Here is a 19,363-nt window from a genome sequence, read left to right on the forward strand (position 1 = left end):
TGCCAGACAAACATGTGTTTACTAGACTAATGTGTGATTTTAAGTGATTTGAGTTTTAAAACTATAGCATACTATATTTGCATACTATATTTCATATCCAATTTTAAATATAAAGTGTCTCAAAATCATTTATGCTCACAAAGCCTCAGAAAAGCAGGGCTTGTATATTAATAGCCCTACTTCCTTCTGTTCCTTTCAGACTGACCTGAGTGATTTAGACCTGGAGACACTGGCCCCTTACATTCCAATGGATGGTGAAGACTTCCAGCTTAATCCCATCTGTCAGGAGGAGACTCTGCCTGAGGCTGTTGCTCCAGGCATTACTCAGTACAACTTCAGCAACATCGCCAACTTCTTCCAGCCACTTACCCCACCTCCAGGTGCCCACTTCCTGCCAAACCCGCACTCTGCTAGTGAGAATCAGACCCCCAGTGCTGCCACAATGGAGCAGTGGCCCCCCATATTTTACCCCAGCCCCATGCCTCTGGCACACCACAACAATCCAGCCAACACACCACTAGCCTCTATGGGTGGGCATCATAGTCTGCAGTGGCCACCTGACCCGCCAATAAATTACCCCAATACCAAAGGTGGTATGATGGACTCATTGGCAGAAAAGCACTCCTGCCAAGCTCTGCAAACAAACTGCATGTCCCTCCACAGTCAAAGGTAATTCTATAGAATTTATATTAATGTATTTTATTTTCTAAATGGATTCTAGGCAACATGTTAAGATTGTATTTGCAGTGGTGATGTTTTAGCTGTAACAATTGTGTGATTTGGTAGGTCCATGGAGAAATACAGACCTTGTAAAGCCTACAGAGACATAAGCCCAAGCCGGAGCACAATACCAAACACTATGAAGCGATCATTTTTGCAGATGAGCACAGTAAGTCGATCAATCCCTCTCGGTACTATTTGAAGTATATATAGCATCACAGTGCATAAAATCATGCAGATACAGGTCAGGAACTTCAGTTAATGTTCAGATCAAACATTAGAATGGGGACTTTGTGACTTTAACTGTGGCATGGCTGCTTGCACCAAATGGGCTGCTTTGTGTAATCTCCTGAATTTTCAGAAACAACAGACTCTAGAGTTTATACAAAATGGTCCGAAAAACAAATAACAGTGGGTGTTACAGTGCTTTAGGTCGAAATACCATGTTGATAAGAGGTTAGAGGAAAATGGCCGGATTGGTTCGATCAGCCAGGAAGGAAATAGTAACTCAAATGATCACTCTTTACAGCCGTAGTGAGCAGAAAAGCATCTCAGCTTGCACAAAACTTCAAACATTGAGGTGGATGGGCTACACCAGAAGACCACGTTGCTCACCAGGATTGTAAAAAGTGCTTATTTGATTTTGTTCACTTGTTAGTGTAGAGTTTCTACAGTATCAGCTCAGACCAGTCTACTCTCTCTCTCTCTCTCTCTCTCTCTCTCTCTCCTTAACAAGGTGCTTTAGCCTTTGGACCTTCAGGAAGTTTTTTGTTTGTTTATTTTTCACACCTTTCTGTGTAAACTCTAGAGACTATTATGTGTGAAAATCTCAGGAGATGGGTATTTTTCTCAAAGTCAGACCAACCAATCTGCCACCAACAACCATGCCATGGTTATAGACACTTTGTGATTTTTGATGTGGACATTAACTGAAATTCTTGTCCTGTATCTGCATGATTTTTTTTGCATTGTGCTGCTGCCACATGATTGAGTTCATAGTTTCCATTTTAATAGGAACAATGCAATTATCTAATCAGCCAGTCTTCCTATCATTGCTGGTGAGTTTTTTTTTTCTTAACTATGTGTTGATGTACATATTGTGTAGGGGGTTTCATCTGCTATCAAGCCACCTGAGATGTGGAAAAGGATGAAGAATGAAAGCTGTGCCATTTTGAACAGGATGTCTCAAAGCAACAGTGCCTTAACAGGTAAAGTGTCCATAAGTCTAAAATCTAACACGCACATGAAACCTATAAAACAGGGAACAGACAATGTTTTAGTCCGTGTGTAATGGATTATATGACTAAAAAAAATGTTGACACCTGACAATCACACTCATAATGTAGGCTTTCTCCAGACTGTTGCTACATAGTTTAAAGCACAAAATTAGCATTATAATAGCATTATAATTTCCCTTGTAAGAACTAAAGGCCCAAACTTGATCCTGTACAACAATGCAGTACAAGAGTCCTCACCTCAACCCCACTGAACACCTTTGAGATGAAGTACCCGTAAAAACTGTGATGGTCAGGTGTCCACAAATATACCCTGTTAGATAGAAGCATATTATTATATTAATAATATTATATTAAAAAAATGCATATTATGTTTGTTTCAGTATGCTAATAATGCCACATATAATAATACAGAGGTACCATAAAATCTGTCCTGAATATAAATCAGAAAATTATATAATATAGCTCATTTCATGGAATCTATAGTTTATAGACCTACAGTACATTTGAATTGTTCAGGAATCAAATTGTTTTCTACCATGTACTTTTTCTCTACAGATGAGCACAAGGGCCACCAGCAGAGAAAAGCTCAGTATCAAGGTAATCAAACAGTGCTGGGGAAAAAAGATTACTCAGAACAGTGCTGTAACTACACAGACTACAACATGCACCCTAACACGAAAATGGAAGGTGAGCTCATGACATTCATGTTCGGATTCAGAGTCACACTCCATCTGATTTTTAGAGCTGTGTTCAGAGTTGGCCACTTAAGTTCTATTAGAGAAGCGTCCTACAGATTAAAATACACAAATAATAATTTAAATTTATAGCCGATTTAATGCTGATTATGCAGCTTAGACTTTTATTCGTTCAGATCTCGTTTTATTTGCTGTGTGCTTAGAGCATCTCTTTTTGCTTTTACTGCACTTTAAAGGGACACTAATTTTCATTAATAGCAGTGCCATATGACATTTGTCATATAAAAGTGCAACATAAATTCATTCAGAATAAGTTTCGTTTAATAATAGCATGTACCTGAGACACTGAGACCTCTGTTTTACTCAAACTCACACAATCTCCTAATGACACTTGTTGTGTCTTGTTACTGTAAGTCTCAGGTTCAAATACCAATTTGTGCAGCTTGAGGTATTAAATCCTCATTATGTGCACGTAACTCAACTCTGCATACAGCCCTTAATGCAAAACATTGAAGAATTATGAATGCTCGAAGTTCTGTGCATCTATCTGTATACATGAATGACACCACCTGCATGTGTAGTAAACGATGATTTGACATTTGTAGGTGTGGCGAGTCGTCTGCTTGGGCCCTCGTTTGAGATGTACTATCTGCCCGAGCTGACACGTTATGACTGCGAAGTGAACGTCCCCCTGCAAGGCAACCTGCATCTGCTTCAGGGCAGTGATCTACTGTGTGCTTTAGACCAGGCCACCTAGAGTAACCTTTTCTTAGTCAGTTAACCTAGCTACAGTATATCACTCACAATACCTGGAGTATCAACCACAGTCCTGATTACATTCATGCACCATGTTCTACCCTTTCCACTACAAATTGTAGTATCGTTCTCTCAACATACCCCACTTGATTCATCAGCCAATCAATTCACGAGCACAGATTGTGCACAGTAGCGGGTCTTAAATGCACACACATCTACCCAACCCTACCATATATAATGAGAATGTAGCTTTCTGTTTTTATTGTCTTCATCTTTATAAATTATATGCAGTCCTATACATAGTATAATACAGTATACACACATTATATAGTATATTTTTAGTTACAAAAGAGATTTCTTAAAGGTGCAATAGTCTTTTTTTTTTATTATTATTTCTAACTTTCTACAAATAACCTGGAAGGTGTAAAATGTAAAAACATGCTAAAATATAACCATTTAAGTCATGGTCGTGGCACACGTATGCCAAGTGGCTGAGAAAACCCATTTGGAGAAACTGACTTCTGGGTCTGAAATCCTTGTTTGTGTTTGAATTGAATTCAAAATCGAATTGAATGTGCCCCTTGTCACTCATGTTAGAGACTCTCTACAGGCCAACGTAGATCCTGAGGGTGGAGCTTCATTAACATGGGTGCAAATTAAGGGGTTGGCTCAAAGAGTAAAGAAAAAGCATTTCTATCATTTCTAAGTCAAATCCACCTACTTACCTGTTAGAGCCATAATGCACCTTTAATGTGCTGAATAATTTTGCATGTTATGTTCATTTTACTGTTTCTGTGCCTTCAGCTACACTTTTTCGTGCACTTCTTTCTGTTTCTAACTGTCCTACTCTCTTGAAGAATGATGATCTACTGTAAGAATGTTATTTGACCTTCAATTTTCTGTATTTCTCTCTAAATTTCCTACCTCTGACACCTTGAGCCTATACAGTACCTGTAATATGTATGCATGCTTTAGTGCCTTCTCTGTTCAGTTCCAGTGTTACAGCACTACTTTTTCTTTCTGTCACTCTCCCTCTCCGGTTCTCTGTCCATTGCCTTTTGTGTGCAGATGACTCTATATAGTGTTTATTTTTGTCATTTTAGCTGTATACATGATATTTAAAGGAGGATTCTATAAAGTTTTTATGATAAAGTTCTCTATAATGTAAAAGTTGTAGCACTCAAATACCTGGGTACTTTGTCTTGTCTACTCAGTAGATGTGGATCGGAGTGCTGAATTTAAGTGGTCTTTAGTGCTGGCTCCTTTCTAGTGGTATTTTTTTTTCCTTTGTGATACATAAAAGCATATTATATTTGTTGGCAGGCCAGTGCAGATTTCTTTTTACTCTAATAAGAAATGAGGAGAGAAAAAAAACAAAAACAAAGAAAAATTATTAAAATAAAAAAGTCTGTTTTTGAGATGTAGCAAATTTAGCTAAAGTTCTAACCAACATTTTCAATTTTATCATTTCTTAACGATATGTGTGGCATTTGTGGTAAGAAACTGTCTTTAGTACTTCTAACAGTGTTTCTGTCACACTAGTTGAGGTTGTCTTTAAAGTCGAATGAACTAGTATAATAATGGATCAATAAATTTTGACTTAATTACCGAAGCTTTCGCTTGAAAGCGTACTCTTCCTGCTTTTTTTTTTTTTTTAATACTTGTATTTGTTGATCTAATCAACTATTTTTTCACCCACAAACACATCACAAATCTGCATTTGCTCATTGTCATACACATTGGTCAGTTTTAGTTGATAGTAGCTAAGAATAGCTAAGAAATCAAAACAATACAATCAAATATAATGTTTTGTTTGAGTTTAATACAATATGAAACATTTACCCAAAAACATTGCCCAATGAGATTCTAGGCTGGACGGTGTATTTTTTTATACTATGCAGATTTGAGGGTTAAGCAGCTCAGTAGATGCTGATTAGCAGTGAAGGATTGCAAGTGGGATTCTCCAAAAGTAGAAATTAACCTCAAACCTAAGATTTCTAGTACAGGCCTGTAAAAATGTCCTTGATGAACTTTACATGTATTTTTTTTTTAAAAGATTCCTCCATCCTATCTGATACAATGCTAGGACATTATGCACAGTAGACACAATATCAGGCCAATGTTAGATAAATGGAGAGAGATAGCAGCAATCACTGTAGTTAGATACAGAGATACAGCCTGCTCGGTCTACCCACTGATGTACATCTCTTCAGTCTGAACAACATCTCTGTCCATCTGTTTTCCTCTGTCTAGAAATGACACATTACTGTATTTTTTAAAATGCTAACCTGAGATTACGTTGATGCTCTTTGAACCTCCTGACCCAAGTAAGTGTCATTCAGGACATAGCTATATACACGCACACATACTGTAAACACTATATAAATAGGTATACTTAATAACATTAATATAATTACATGCACATCATTTTTTTTTTCTTGAGAAACATAATATAAAGCATAGTCAAGATATACACTGATGATGAAACTCCGACGGCTGAAAAACAGCCTCAGGGCCAGACGTATGTGACTCGATGCGGCCCCAGATTGCATCTGACATTTGTTCAATTTACTTGAAATGCAAGTAATGAAGCGATAATAATAATAAAGATAATAATACAGACCCTTGTGTCAGAACAAGAAAACGGTGTTGAGGGCATTAATATGGCTCATGTGCCATGAAATCCCCAATTGGCTTAAACCTAATAGCAAAAAATGTGCATATATAATTGTGTTAAAATAGTATTAAATTGTTCCTTTCCTTATCACTTGGGTGGAGCCCGCAAGGATAAATAATCTGTATTTGTAATATCTTATAATACAATATCTTTAATATGTATCTTTCACCTATGTAGTGTACCTAACGTGATTATATAATTGTACCATAATTATTTTTTAGATTAAAGCTAATAGTACACCTTTCTAGGTAAATTATGCACATTAAAGGTGTATTCTTGCGTGTACCACCTCAGCAACAAGGAAAGGTACAGTCGAGTACCTTACTAAGGCTTCATCCCAATGGATGTAAACAGTATTAAAGCAGCAAAATTCAATTGTGCAAAATTTAAATATGGTGTCGCATTATTACAGTAAATCTTCTTCATGAAGGAATATCTTTGAGAAGTAATGAAAGGGAAAACGCACCTGACATTTACACCTGAGGCTGATAAATCACACACAACCCTGATTATCACTAAATGCCCTACAGTACGTAAGCAATCAGCTCCACTTTCCACTTCTTGACCTTTTTTGCACATTTTCTACTGTACATGACACCTAAATATTTTTTTTTGCTGAATATGTAGCATGGAAGTGTGCATAAAATAAAAAACACCACCACATCCATTTTAAAAGGTATTCTTAAAGTATCCATAAACAGGAAATGAACAGGAATTAATTTTTGAAATGAACAGGAATTTTTTGCTGAAATGTTCACTACAGAGATTAATGCCAAGGTAAAATGCTGTAAAAAGTTAACCTTCATTATATTGTGATACTGTTTAGATGTCTATTTTCTAAAACCATCTCCCATTGTCTCCTTAAACGTTTGGGCTTGTTAGTAACACTAAGCAATTCTGTATTTTATGTGCCAATAACACATCAATATCACTATTATTATTATTATTATTATTATTATTATTATTATTATTATTATTATCATCGTAGCAGTAGTAGTTGTTGTTGTTGACATTAATGTATGGGAAATATTACCCGGGGAATAGTTGTATCTCTGCACTGATATCCTAATAAAACATATCGATCTTTATTCTCTGTCTCCTGTTATTCGTTTGTTGACACAATAACATTCTTTCTTGCTAGCATTCTTTTTTTTGTTGCTACCTGAATGCCTTCATCAACGTGGGTCTCAACAACAAAAAGCCTTTGATGTTTCTTTAGCAAAGTACAGGATATTCGTCGCTACCCCTGTAAAGGGAGCAGCACTTCCTGTTCATTTCTGAATAGTCAGTAGTGCAAATGGCTTTCGACCTAGATTTAGGCTCAAATCCCAGACTCTGCTAAAAACCCTTTGCTATCTGCATGAATAATGATTTTTTTTTTCTTTTTTAACCAGAGGTCAAAAAATGGAATTTGTTGTGTTGATATTCAGCGTTAAATTTCTTTGTCATGAGATCACTCTGAGATGTCCCATTCTGAAGTGAGCGTCTAAACCATTCTAAATTTTAATTGATCACCTTTAACCTTCTGTGTAAGGTTATGCCAACAGAGATAAAACATCTCGCACTGAAAAGTTTTTTAAGTCAGATTTGGGGCAAAAGTCTTCAAAAAATGTGGGGATGTGGTAGCCTAGTGGCTAAGGTGATGGACTACTTAAAAAAAATGTCTTGCAAAGGTTTGGTGCTTTCCATATTCTGGTGTAGTTAGAATAAAATTAAGAAAATGTTCTTGTGTATCCATTCATATAAATAACTTCAATCTTTTAAGTCAACTACTTGACTGACTAGACACAAACTTGGGATCCTTAAAAACAAGTAATTTTTAAAGTGTCTTTTTTATATATTTCATTCATTCATTCATTCATTCATTCATTCATTTTCTACCGCTTATCCATACTTCTCGGGTCACGGGGAGCCTATCCCTTTCTCAGGCGTCATCGGGCATCAAGGCAAGATACACCCTGGACGGAGTGCCAACCCATCGCAGGGCACACACACACTCTCATTCACTCACACACTCACACACTACGGACAATTTTCAGAGATGAACCTACCATGCATGTCTTTGGGGGGCGAAAACCGGAGTACCCGGAGGAAACCCCCGATGCACGGGGAGAACATGCAAACTCCACACACACACAAGGCGGAGGTGGGAATCGAACCCCCAACCCTGGTGGTGTGAGGCAAACGTGCCAACCACTAAGCCACCGTGCCCCCTTTTTGTTTGTTTGTTTGTTTGTTTGTTTGTTTATTAATTATTATTTAATTTTAATGAAATGTTTGGACAGTTATTCTGATTCAGAAACCGGTCAGAGCGATTTAAAGGGTGAAAACAAAACCTTTTGTCAATTGATCATTTCTTAGGAGTGTAATCTTTCCGATCATAAATTTTCATTTCCTAGGTAACGAACTCACAAATTCAACTTTTGATCCAAATGAACCGCATCAGCTTAATGCAAGCATTAATGTTTGTCACAAGAAATACTACATACAACAAGATTGTCGCAGAAAGAACAAAGTCAACTTTTCCAACATAAAGTCTTGTTCTCTAGAGAAGAGCAGATGTATTGAATGTAATACCAAAAGAATATTCTTGCAGGTGAACTCCTGCATGTTCTCCTCAGTTAGTATAAATAAGTCTAAAGGGAGCATCCAGGCTTGGGGTTCATAATTTCTGTCCTAAGTCAGTGCTGTGGAAAAATGCGAGTGTGAAATATAGTTACAGCTTTATCATAAACTTTACGGTAAACATGGAATAAAGGGTCAGTGTGGACCTTGGCCTGATTTAACCTGTGGGACGGCTGAATGTTAATAGGCACACAAGCACACACGCCAGACTTTTTCCTTCTTGTGTTGTCTGTGAAGTCAGTATTACTGTGATGTCTGCTGGACTTTGGCCTAGTCAAACCTCCCTTCTCCTATTTTTTTGTTCTCGTCCCCATTATTGTCCTTGTTCTGTTTGAACTATGACGCAAGACGCGAGACACAAGTCCTTTGCTTTTCTTCCCAGTGTTTATGAAGAGATGTTTGCTCAAACAGAAAAACCAGCACATGAACGAATGGGATGTCTTTACCACAAGGCTCACTTTTATTCCTTTGTTCATACCACAGCATTTATAAGAATGATTTTTTTCATTTTCTTAGTTTAGAATCGAAATATCATGTAGTATACATGTACACACAATATAGTAATATAGTATATTCGATGAATAAATTGTAAAATGTCCCTTAGTGTCCTTTATATCCTGTTGTACTACAGTATATGAATATTTTTTAATCATTTATTTACGTTTTTTTTTCTACTACATTTGTTTTCACTCTCAGTTCTGTGGACATTTAATCTGATTTCAGCTAATCAGATTCAGATCAGATTTAACCATTTCTTATCATTTCTATTTTTCTCAACTTTATGTATTTGCTGGTATTTTCCAGGCACAGAATTTGGGAGTAGACCAAATCATGGCCAGTGAGAACGAGCCTCTGCCTAATTCCTATTTATCCTGGCTCTGAATACGGGCTAAAAAGAGAAACACTGGAAGAGAAATCATTGAAAATAACAAAAACATTTTAACAACGAGGGACTTCTTTTCCTGCTAGTTTTCCTCAGGGGACTGTTTTTTATACAGCTACAAGCCGAAACGTGGAGCTGCTCCAGGGCAAACGTGCACATCTCAAACATAACAACCCTTGAGTCTTTGTGAGCCTCTTCCTTCCCATAGTCAGTAACTTGCGAACGAAATGCAGACTTCCATTCACTCCCCAACTACAAAGATTTCATTTTTGGATTGGCTGATTCAGATATTTCTGATTCTTATAGCCAAAGAAGAAAACAAAGCAGGGGGAAATGGGAGGAACTGCCAGTTCAGAGCTGGTGACTTCCTTTAAATTTCACATTTCCAAAACAGTAGCTGCAAACCGGAGCCCACAATCTCACACAATTTTTTAAAAAGAACAAAAGAACAAACTACATTTTTCCAGTCTGCCCTCTCTCTCTGTCTCTGTCTCTGTCTCTGTCTCTGTCTCTCTCTCTCTCTCTCCCTCTCTCTCTCTCTCTCTCTCACACACACACACACACACACACACACACACACACACACACACACACACACACACACACACACACACACGAAGAAACTTACTAAAATGTTTCATTTTCCTTAAAAACAAAGGAAAGCTTAAACAGGCTCTTTAAAGAAACTGTTTCAATAACCAAATAAATAATGACATTAAGAATTTTAGTCAAAATCCTAATTAGAAATCATGTGTGTTAGTATGAGGATAAGAGCATGCAATCACTTTCTTACTTTATATGTCAAGGGGGTGTCAAACTCAAATTCACAGTGGGCCAAAATATAAAACCGTAAAAAAAACTGTAAAGTCACGTGCCAAACTGAATATTTATCGAAAAATTAACTGCAACTGATATGTAATGTTCAACCTTTTTCATATGGAAACAAACTTTAGTTTTGCTTAAACACAGGATTTGGAACAACCAGAGCTTGATATTACAAACACATAAGAAATTAAATTTGAAATGAAAGACACATCAGTGGTGTTCATTTCGCAAACTTTGACCATACACTTTTTGACAAACTCTCCCCCGTTAAAGGGCCGGGCAGATTTTGCGATCTCTCCTGCCACAATAAAGCTTTACAGCAGCTTCACTTTTTGACTTTGCTTTCATGAACATAGTCTGCTGGCAAACCAGACTTTTTTTCATCTCCTCCAAGTTCTGTAGCTTTACATCCAGGTCCTTATACTTCTCATAATGTTTCGTTTCATAGTGTCTTCTTATGTTATATTCTTTCTTCGTTAGCACACAAGACAAACAGGTCTGTCCTTTATATTCCTTTATATAACAGATAATCTGCCTCCCACCTGACTTGAAAGCTCCTATCTTTCATTTGGCCATTTTTGTGGAGGGTGAATTAATTTGCCCGATGTGACTGTAACATGGTCAACAGAGAATGACTACACGTCAATACAGTGGCAAGGCATTCTGGGATTTGTAGTATTAGCGGAGCATGCGACCCGTGGGCCAGAGTTTGACACCCCTGCTTTATATCATTTATTAATGTTTGAATGGAAGTGATTTCTGTTTGAAATGTCAGTTGGACATTTTAGTTGAATTTTTCTAGCCAGTGTATATTGATGTACACAATGATTATGTAATGCAGTGATGGTTCAGTGGCTAAGGCTCTGGGTCACTGATGAGAAGGTCAGGGGTTAAAGTGAGGGTGAGAGAAGCGAACAAGACCTTTAAACGCTGGGTGGATCTCAAGCAGCTCCCTAGGCCATGAATCAGTACTGAGTTAGGCAAGTGAGAAGGCCTAACCTAACCTGTACACCCTGACTTACTACACAGTGACAGTGATGACTAAATTAGATAGATGTGCACTGATCCAGAATCAATATCTTTCTGATATAGTTTTTTATTTATAGTATATTGTGAAAAATTCATTTATTGTTCGGTTCCACATCTTTGAAACTTTCCAGTGGATTTTTTCAAATCATTAAATACTTAATGATTCAGCAGCAGGATCCTGTGCTCTCATTGCCTGGATGTGATTCTTGGGCAGGGAAACAACCGATCCAATCAGGGGATAACTTTCATTGCCAGTCACGAGCCCTGATAAAATGAGAGGGTTGTGTCAGTAAAACCTGTGCTACATCAAAATATGTGGATTAGATGTAGATTAGATCTTCTGTGGTGATAAGGCACAACATTAAATACACAAAATATGCAATGTCAAATAAAGTTATGCCAATGTACGTAATTCAGGAGTTAAAATAACAGGGATGTGGTAGCCTAGTGGCTAAGATGTGGGCCTATTGTTAGAAGATTATGAGTTTGAATCTTAGAATCCAAGCTGCCACTAAGCAAGGCACTTAACTCCCAATTTTTCCCTTATATAAAATGAGATATAATGCAAGTCACCCTGGATAAGTGTATCTGCCAAATGCTGTAAATGTAAGTAATCATTTGAAAGAGCAATGACAAGTTAATTACATTTGCAGACAAAGTTGCCTGAAAGTTTGCACACCTTTATTTTCAAGTTGAGAGGCTTCAGACAATATGATGTCATTTCCAGTAACTAAGCACTTGTTGTTGAAATACACAGCGGGTTGTTTAGTGCATTGGAAGGAGTTTGCCATTTAGATAGCACTTAAAATGTCTAATTCCATGATCAGTGCCCTGACTACAACACTAGGGTTCTAATTGAGACACACCCCCTGTCTTGTCTACAGGACTCCTTATCATACAGTATGTATCACAATTAAAGTCCTTCTGCTTCTTCATCATGGGGCAACAGTAGCTCAATTGATTAAAACGCTTACTTGTTAATCGGAAGGTCAGAGGCCCCCATTGTTGGGCTCCTGAGCAAGGCAGATAATAAATAATCACTAACTCTACTGAAAAACAGAAGCTTTTAGAGAAGCAACAATGGGGTATCATCTGTAAAAATATTTTATGCATCGTGTTTAAGGGTCAGTGATGAACATTTTGTGTGTATGTTAATCTATTCCTAAGAATGAATTAAATGCACTTATGGCATTTAGTAGACATCCATATCCTTTATTAAGCGTGTTGTTTAAGAGCCCACAAGACATAGCTTGGTGGTACTGGGATTTGAATTCATGACCTTTTGATCAGAAGTCTAGTGTCTTATCGACCGAGCTAATGAAAGCTTTCCAAAACTCTCATTCAGGGATTTTAAGAAATCTTGGTCAGGGTCAAGATTGCTCCGAGAAACAATGAATGCACTGCATGGGATACCAGTCCATCACAGGGTATCATGCACACACACACACACACACACACTCACACACACACACACACACACACACACACACACACACACACACACACACACACACACACACACACACACACACACACACACACACACACACCTAGGGGCTGGGGACACCAGAGCCTTGAGCTGGCAATGCCATCCACAATAATACCAACTGTATTCAATTTCATAAACTGTTCATTTTTATAAAAGCCTGATTTTTTTAATACTTTATTTTAATAAAAAATTCTCAATGCCTTACAATATACTTCAACTTCAACATGGATTCAACAAGTATGCTAGTCTGGAAACAGCTACTGGTAAGGGAGGAACAGCAGCAGCTAGCCATGCCAAGATCATGAACCTAACCAATGTTCTGACACCTTTGCTAGCTGTTTTCTAAGTCTCATAACATGCTCACCTGCTTGTCTTACACTTAAATATATATGCCAGGGATCCCAGTGAAAGAGATGATGAAATTCTTTGTATACGTCTTATAGAACAAATATGTTCAATCAATGTCCTAACTGATTATGGATCACATTTAAAAACATATCTGCGTGCTGCACAAATGCACTTTAATGTGAATAGGTTCATTTTTAACCCTTAGTTCTGTGTTGTCTTATGTAACTCTGTGACTTTATGTAGCACCAGGGTCAAGAAGGAACGTTGTTTCATTTGTATGTACAGCATCAGATATGTATGGTATGAAACGCTAAAATTAACTCTTCATTTGTCTAGACCAACTAATCAATTAGTGAAAACATGAAACAATGCTAAATGGTCAAGCTAAGCTCAGAACTATGGAAAAGCACAAAAGTTATAGACTCTGCATCAGTCCCACATACAGTACCTATTAGCCCAGTGCTCATTTTATTCTCCACCTGAGGTTCCACAATCCTTCTAGCTCCTCTACGCACTCAAATATGTTGAGGTTCTTTGGTTACTTACTGTACCTTATCAGACATTTTCTATTGACATTAGGATAAGTCATTCATTGTTTCAGTGCTACCAGCACTCCAAAGTTGCTGGTAACTTTGTTGACAAGCACCACATCAAAGTTCAGCCTTTCAAAACACCCCGGCATGTTCAAGCTCTGGAGAGCAGAGCGTCACTTTTTCATCACTCATCACACTCTACCAGTTATGCTTCATACCACTGCTTTCCACAATAAATGCTTATCACTTGTGGTCACCCACTCGACAGGATATCCCATAATTCTCTGTTTCCCATGGGTGCACACTCACAACCCTTCATTTAAAAGCCCCGAGATAACCACCACAGTGGAAATTTCACGAGTATATCATGAATTCAACATAGTCTTTAACAAAGCTAAGTTTGTACCCTCACAGACCCTAAGACTGTGCCACAGAGTTCACAATGCTGCCCTGTATCCACACCGATCACATCAACAATTGCTAAACAATATCATGAAAAAGTACATTGTAGAATTGCAAAATCTATGCAACAATTCTTGAGGGTTGAACCAAATCAGAGTAAAATAATCATATCCCCGACTTCCGGCTTAGCTAAGCATGGAGTAGGTCGCATCGAGCTTTGCTCCTACAGAGTTTGTTTCTCCGTTAGTTTTAGGCACGATTTGCTCACTTTTCGTAGCTTATAAGTTTTTTCTAAATAATCATATCCCTTCTCTCTAGTGCTTTTAGCCTTGGCACAGTTCATAAATTCCCATGTTTTTACCAAACTGGATTTGCACAATGCAGAACAATGTCATTAGAATCAGAGGGATGAGTGGAAAATGTTCTTCAGAACCACTGCCGGCCACTAAGAGTACCGTGTACTGCCATTTAGGCTCTTTGGCACTCCAGCATTCTTTAAACATGTGATCAATGACATACCTTGGAACATGGTGGGGAAACGTATCACTTACATTGCTCTACTTCCCTTCCAAAGACAATCACGTGAGTCATTTGGCTTTGCAGACTGTGTAATGTCAAGGCTGGAATTGCCAACAAATCTCCCAGAATACACTACGGCCTTCAGACTTGGCTGACACAGACTGCACTTTCCTTTCACACAACAACTGTCATGTTAACTTTCGCCTGATTTATGACTGTTTGCACCTGGACTTACTTCTTGAGTCAAGAAGCTTTTATTGTCATTTGGGGCTGTGGTAGCCTAGTGGTTAAGGTGCTGGATTACCAATCAGTAGGTGAGTTCGATTCCCATGTCCACCAGGCTGTCACCAGGAAGCCAAATGTTGGGCCCCTGAGCAAGGCCCTTAACCCTAAATTGCACAGTTGTATAAAATGAGATAAAAAAAAAAAGTAAGTTGCTCTGGATAAGGGCATCTGCTAAATGCTGTAAATGTAATGTAAATTTCATCCATATATAGCTGACACATTACATAGTGAAATGAGACACCGTTTCTCCAAAACCCTGGTTAAGTAAGTTTTCCTAGCCACATAAAGTGCAACCTAGTGCAATGTGTATGTTTTGGAACAGTTCAGTTCTGGTTGTTGAGGAGTCTGATGGCTTGAGGGAAGAAACTTTTTGTCTGTTTGTGAGGGCCCGAATGCCTTGGTACCTTTTTCCCAATTGCAGGAGAGAGAAGAGTGTGTGTGAGAGGTGTAAGGGATCATCCACAATGCCGTTGGCTCGACAGATGCAGCATGTGGTGTAAATGTCCTTGATAGAGGGAAGAGAGACTCTGATGATCTTTTCATCGTTTTATTATTGCTATTACTAAATTCTAGTCTTCTATAGAAAATGATACTGTATATATTTATATCTAATATCTGTATCTGTAAACATAAGTAAGACACATATGAATTATTAACAATGCAGCCAGTAAGTCATGCGTCAATTAATCAACTCATCATCTGTATCAGGCTGTTTCAAGTAACAAAGTGTTCTCTGAAGACATATTTTATTGGGATTATCTCCTTGTGTAGAAATATTGCACAAAGATTACAACAATTGCACTGTTAGCATTTTAGGACCACAGGAAAACCAATGGTTGCCATATTTATAAGAATTACCCTAAAACAAACTTTTAATTTTTTTTTTTACAGAGAGCTTCAAGATACAGATAAATTACATGGAAAATAACCATTTTTGTCAACAGTATCAGTGCTTGGGGGTTAGGGATTTTTTTTTTATATTATTTTTATACCTTAATATATTTTATCTTTGTATTTTATTGTTGACAGGGGTTTAGGGGGCATAGGTGGTAGCAAGGTGGCTTAGTGGTAGCACATTTGTCTCGTACTGTACCTCCAGGGGTAAGAATTAAATTTTTCCTGATTTGATGTTTTAACCTGCTTAAACGTAGTTATTTTATTTCTGCACATCATGTCTGCATTTAGTATTGACTCTGTCTGAGCAAGTAGTGTTACTTCAAGGGCCAGTATTAGTAGAAGGGGCCTAAATATCCATGGACAAATGAACAATAACAAAAAGTCCATTGCACTCATTACAGAATTATTTTTTCCCCTAAGAGCTTTTGTGCACTCCGTCCAGGGTGTATCCTGCCTTGATGCCCGATGACGCCTGAGATAGGCACAGGCTTCCCGTGACCCGAGGTAGTTCGGATAATCGTTAGAAAATAAGTGAGTGAGTGAGTGAGTGAGTGAGCTTTTGTGTCATTTTCTGTCATCAAAATCCATTAAAAATTTAATGGCAAACATATTTGATCACAATTTCAAAGGATATTTTAATATTTTTTTAATTACTTATAGGAATAATCTAATTTGACAGAAACATGAAGAAGATGATGATGATGATGCAGTATGGCAGTGCAAGACGAAGACCATAGTGCACAATGGCTTCTCATGAGAACTTTTCAACATATTTAATGAACACGTTCTTAAAAAATTGACATATTTAAGCAATTTTCTTTTTACTTATTTTGATCACATCTTTTATTGCAGGTTATAAAAATGATTACAAAACAGCTAAACACATATTTTAATGCCACATACAAAAGACACCAGAGCTAATATGTTAAAGCAAGAAAAGACAAAGAGTATTTATATTTTGAGTTTTGTCTTAACGCCTTGTTCCAATACATCAACATTTGGCTTTCGCTAAAGAGAACTGAACAGTAACAAATGAAATGTTGTTTGCTCATGGATACTCAGTGTCACAATATCCTGCACTTAATAATGAAGTGTTTAACTGCCAAAAGGATCAGGTGCCAATGCCAGAAACTACGTCCAGTACAGGATATGTGTGTGGGCTTCTCTTGAGTCCCTTATTCGCCACCCTGTCTCTATAGAGACCCTACTGTGCTACAGTGTTTGGTGTCCTGGATAATAACTGGGATGTGTGGGCCGGTTTGTCCTCATTCACAATAAGAACCTGTGTGTCCACTGATTTCCACTCAATTTTGATTTAGGGTAATCGGAGCATCAGTAATCTAATTGTGATTTAATAATGTTGTCATAGGGAATGTTGTCAACACTGCTCGAGTGTAAAACCTTTAATGAAAGTGAATCCTCCAACACAATTTTTTTCTTATCATTACAGGTAAATGGCAGATGTGTAATACCTCAAATTATTTGTCTGCCAAAAGTATTTCCTAAAGTTTAGCTATCTATAACAACCCGTTTTGTCAAATCTCAAGTATCAAGGAAATGCTTGTAATCAGTTTCTCTATTATTTTTGGATGTATTTTATTGGGTGAGTTTAATCAACATAACCAATTTACTATCACTCTTCCCCTCACAGATTTGTGTTCTGGATTTGTGAGTTTAACAAATTACGTTTGAGGCATAATTGTGTATCCACTAATTGTTCTCTCTGGAAGCGACACAAAGAAATTACATAACTCCCACCTACTCCCTTCGCCTCTCTTCTCCAGTGCACAGGCTTTTATCAGGAAGAGGCCAAATATAGGTGACAGACATGAGGTTATGGTCTATTACCGTCTAAACAGAAATACAGCAGTAAACAAATAATAAAAACATCATTGGTTGCTTAAAATAACACGGTAACGTTTAAAAAAAAAAAAAAAAAAGCTAGCGCCATTTTGTTGGAATTTTGTTTGTATCCATGTCTGAGCAGTTGTCTAGAAACTGAGAAGCTTTAAAACAAATAATGTGGAACGGATCTCAAAATTCCATGTATTTAAAATCCTGAAATATTATTTAAAAGTCAAGTCAAGCATTATATGTTTGATCAAGCCATAAAGCCACATGTATTACAGACAGACAGCATGTTAATAGCTAGGTTACATGCCTAATGTATTAATGTACAGTTTTAAATGAATGAAGCTTCTGAACCTGGGTTGTAATCACTGAACAGCGGAGTCCTACAAACCGCACTGGCAGAATTAGCAGTGTTATTTGAGCTCAGAACCTTCCAATGGCCAGCAATGTTTATTATTCATAGCTGCATCTGATGCAATATTGGAAGCCAGAACAGCCACATTCATGTATTTGGTATATGGCATTATTTAATTATATGTTTGGAAGTGGGTTTGTGTTTTGACTGTATGATACCAGCAGGTAAATATAAAATCTGTATTTTGTCAGGTTTTTCAGTATTTCTCCAAATTTTATTCAAATAGAAATCTGACATCATTTAAAACAAATCATTTGAATCCTATTGGAAATAATTCCTTTGGTTTAAGATTTAATATTCTACTAGTGATTTTGGTCAATTGAACATCACTTCTTCATTCACTTCATTCAATTCTTCATGGATTTGCTGTTATTTTTTCAAAGAGCTTTTTGCTTAATGATATTTGTGAGCATTTGTGTATTAGTTTCTGAGTTTTTACACCATCTTGTGGCAGGCTATAAACAATGAGTATTTTTTTTTTGGTGTTGCAGTTTAAGTTACTTATTTGATTTGTTTTGAAAAATAATGTCTACCAAATATAATTTTTCAAAATGTATATTTGCCAGCCAATATATCCAGAGTCATGTGAAAGCAACTCTCAGATGTGGTATCTCAACACATTTCCAGAACTTTTGTCATCCAAGTCAACTCAAGAGTAAATTCAAGCATTTATTGGCATTTCAACTATATACGTATAGCTGACACATTATAATAATAATATAGTAATACAACTATTACTATATGTAATACTATAGTAATATAGTAATACAACTATTACTAATAATAAACAGGAATGGGGACTCGAGTCAGACTTAAGTCGCAAATTTGAGACTTGAGACTTGCTTGACAAATAAAAAAGAATCGACTTGACTTTGACTTGACATTCATGACTTGAGACTTACTTGCACATGTGTGACTTACTCCCACCTCTGGTAATAAATAATATTTGAATATTCAAGCAAAGATGGCATTTTTTGCAGTACACAAGATAAAAAATGACATAGATCAGGTGACCTGACTCACTTTTTTTCTGACCTGATATATAGTAGATAGTTTCAAATACTTCAAATACTTTATTTTATTTTTTTTTTTAGTTATTATTATTTACTAAGAAAAAGTCTGGTTTCTCCACACCAGTAGGTGGCGCTGATGCAGAAAAAGAAAGCAGGCTAAACC

At 37.1% G+C, this 19,363-nt stretch overlaps 1 protein-coding gene across 3 annotated transcripts in view; it reads left to right on the plus strand.

Moving 5' to 3' along the window:
* epas1b (endothelial PAS domain protein 1b) overlaps positions 1-7,174 on the plus strand; it is a 33,033-nt gene extending 25,859 nt beyond the window's left edge. For all 3 annotated transcript variants that reach the window (XM_027150239.2, XM_027150238.2, XM_047812079.1), the window contains exons 12-16: positions 200-669; positions 787-889; positions 1,826-1,928; positions 2,514-2,645; positions 3,259-7,174. In XM_027150239.2, the coding sequence (XP_027006040.1) occupies positions 200-669; positions 787-889; positions 1,826-1,928; positions 2,514-2,645; positions 3,259-3,410 (960 nt within the window). In that variant the 3' untranslated portion in view covers positions 3,411-7,174. The remainder of the gene's footprint in view (positions 1-199; positions 670-786; positions 890-1,825; positions 1,929-2,513; positions 2,646-3,258) is intronic.
* Positions 7,175-19,363: the final 12,189 nt, after the last annotated feature.

The sequence above is a fragment of the Tachysurus fulvidraco genome, chromosome 4, assembly GCF_022655615.1.
Source record: "Tachysurus fulvidraco isolate hzauxx_2018 chromosome 4, HZAU_PFXX_2.0, whole genome shotgun sequence".
Taxonomy (NCBI): Eukaryota; Metazoa; Chordata; class Actinopteri; order Siluriformes; family Bagridae; genus Tachysurus; species Tachysurus fulvidraco.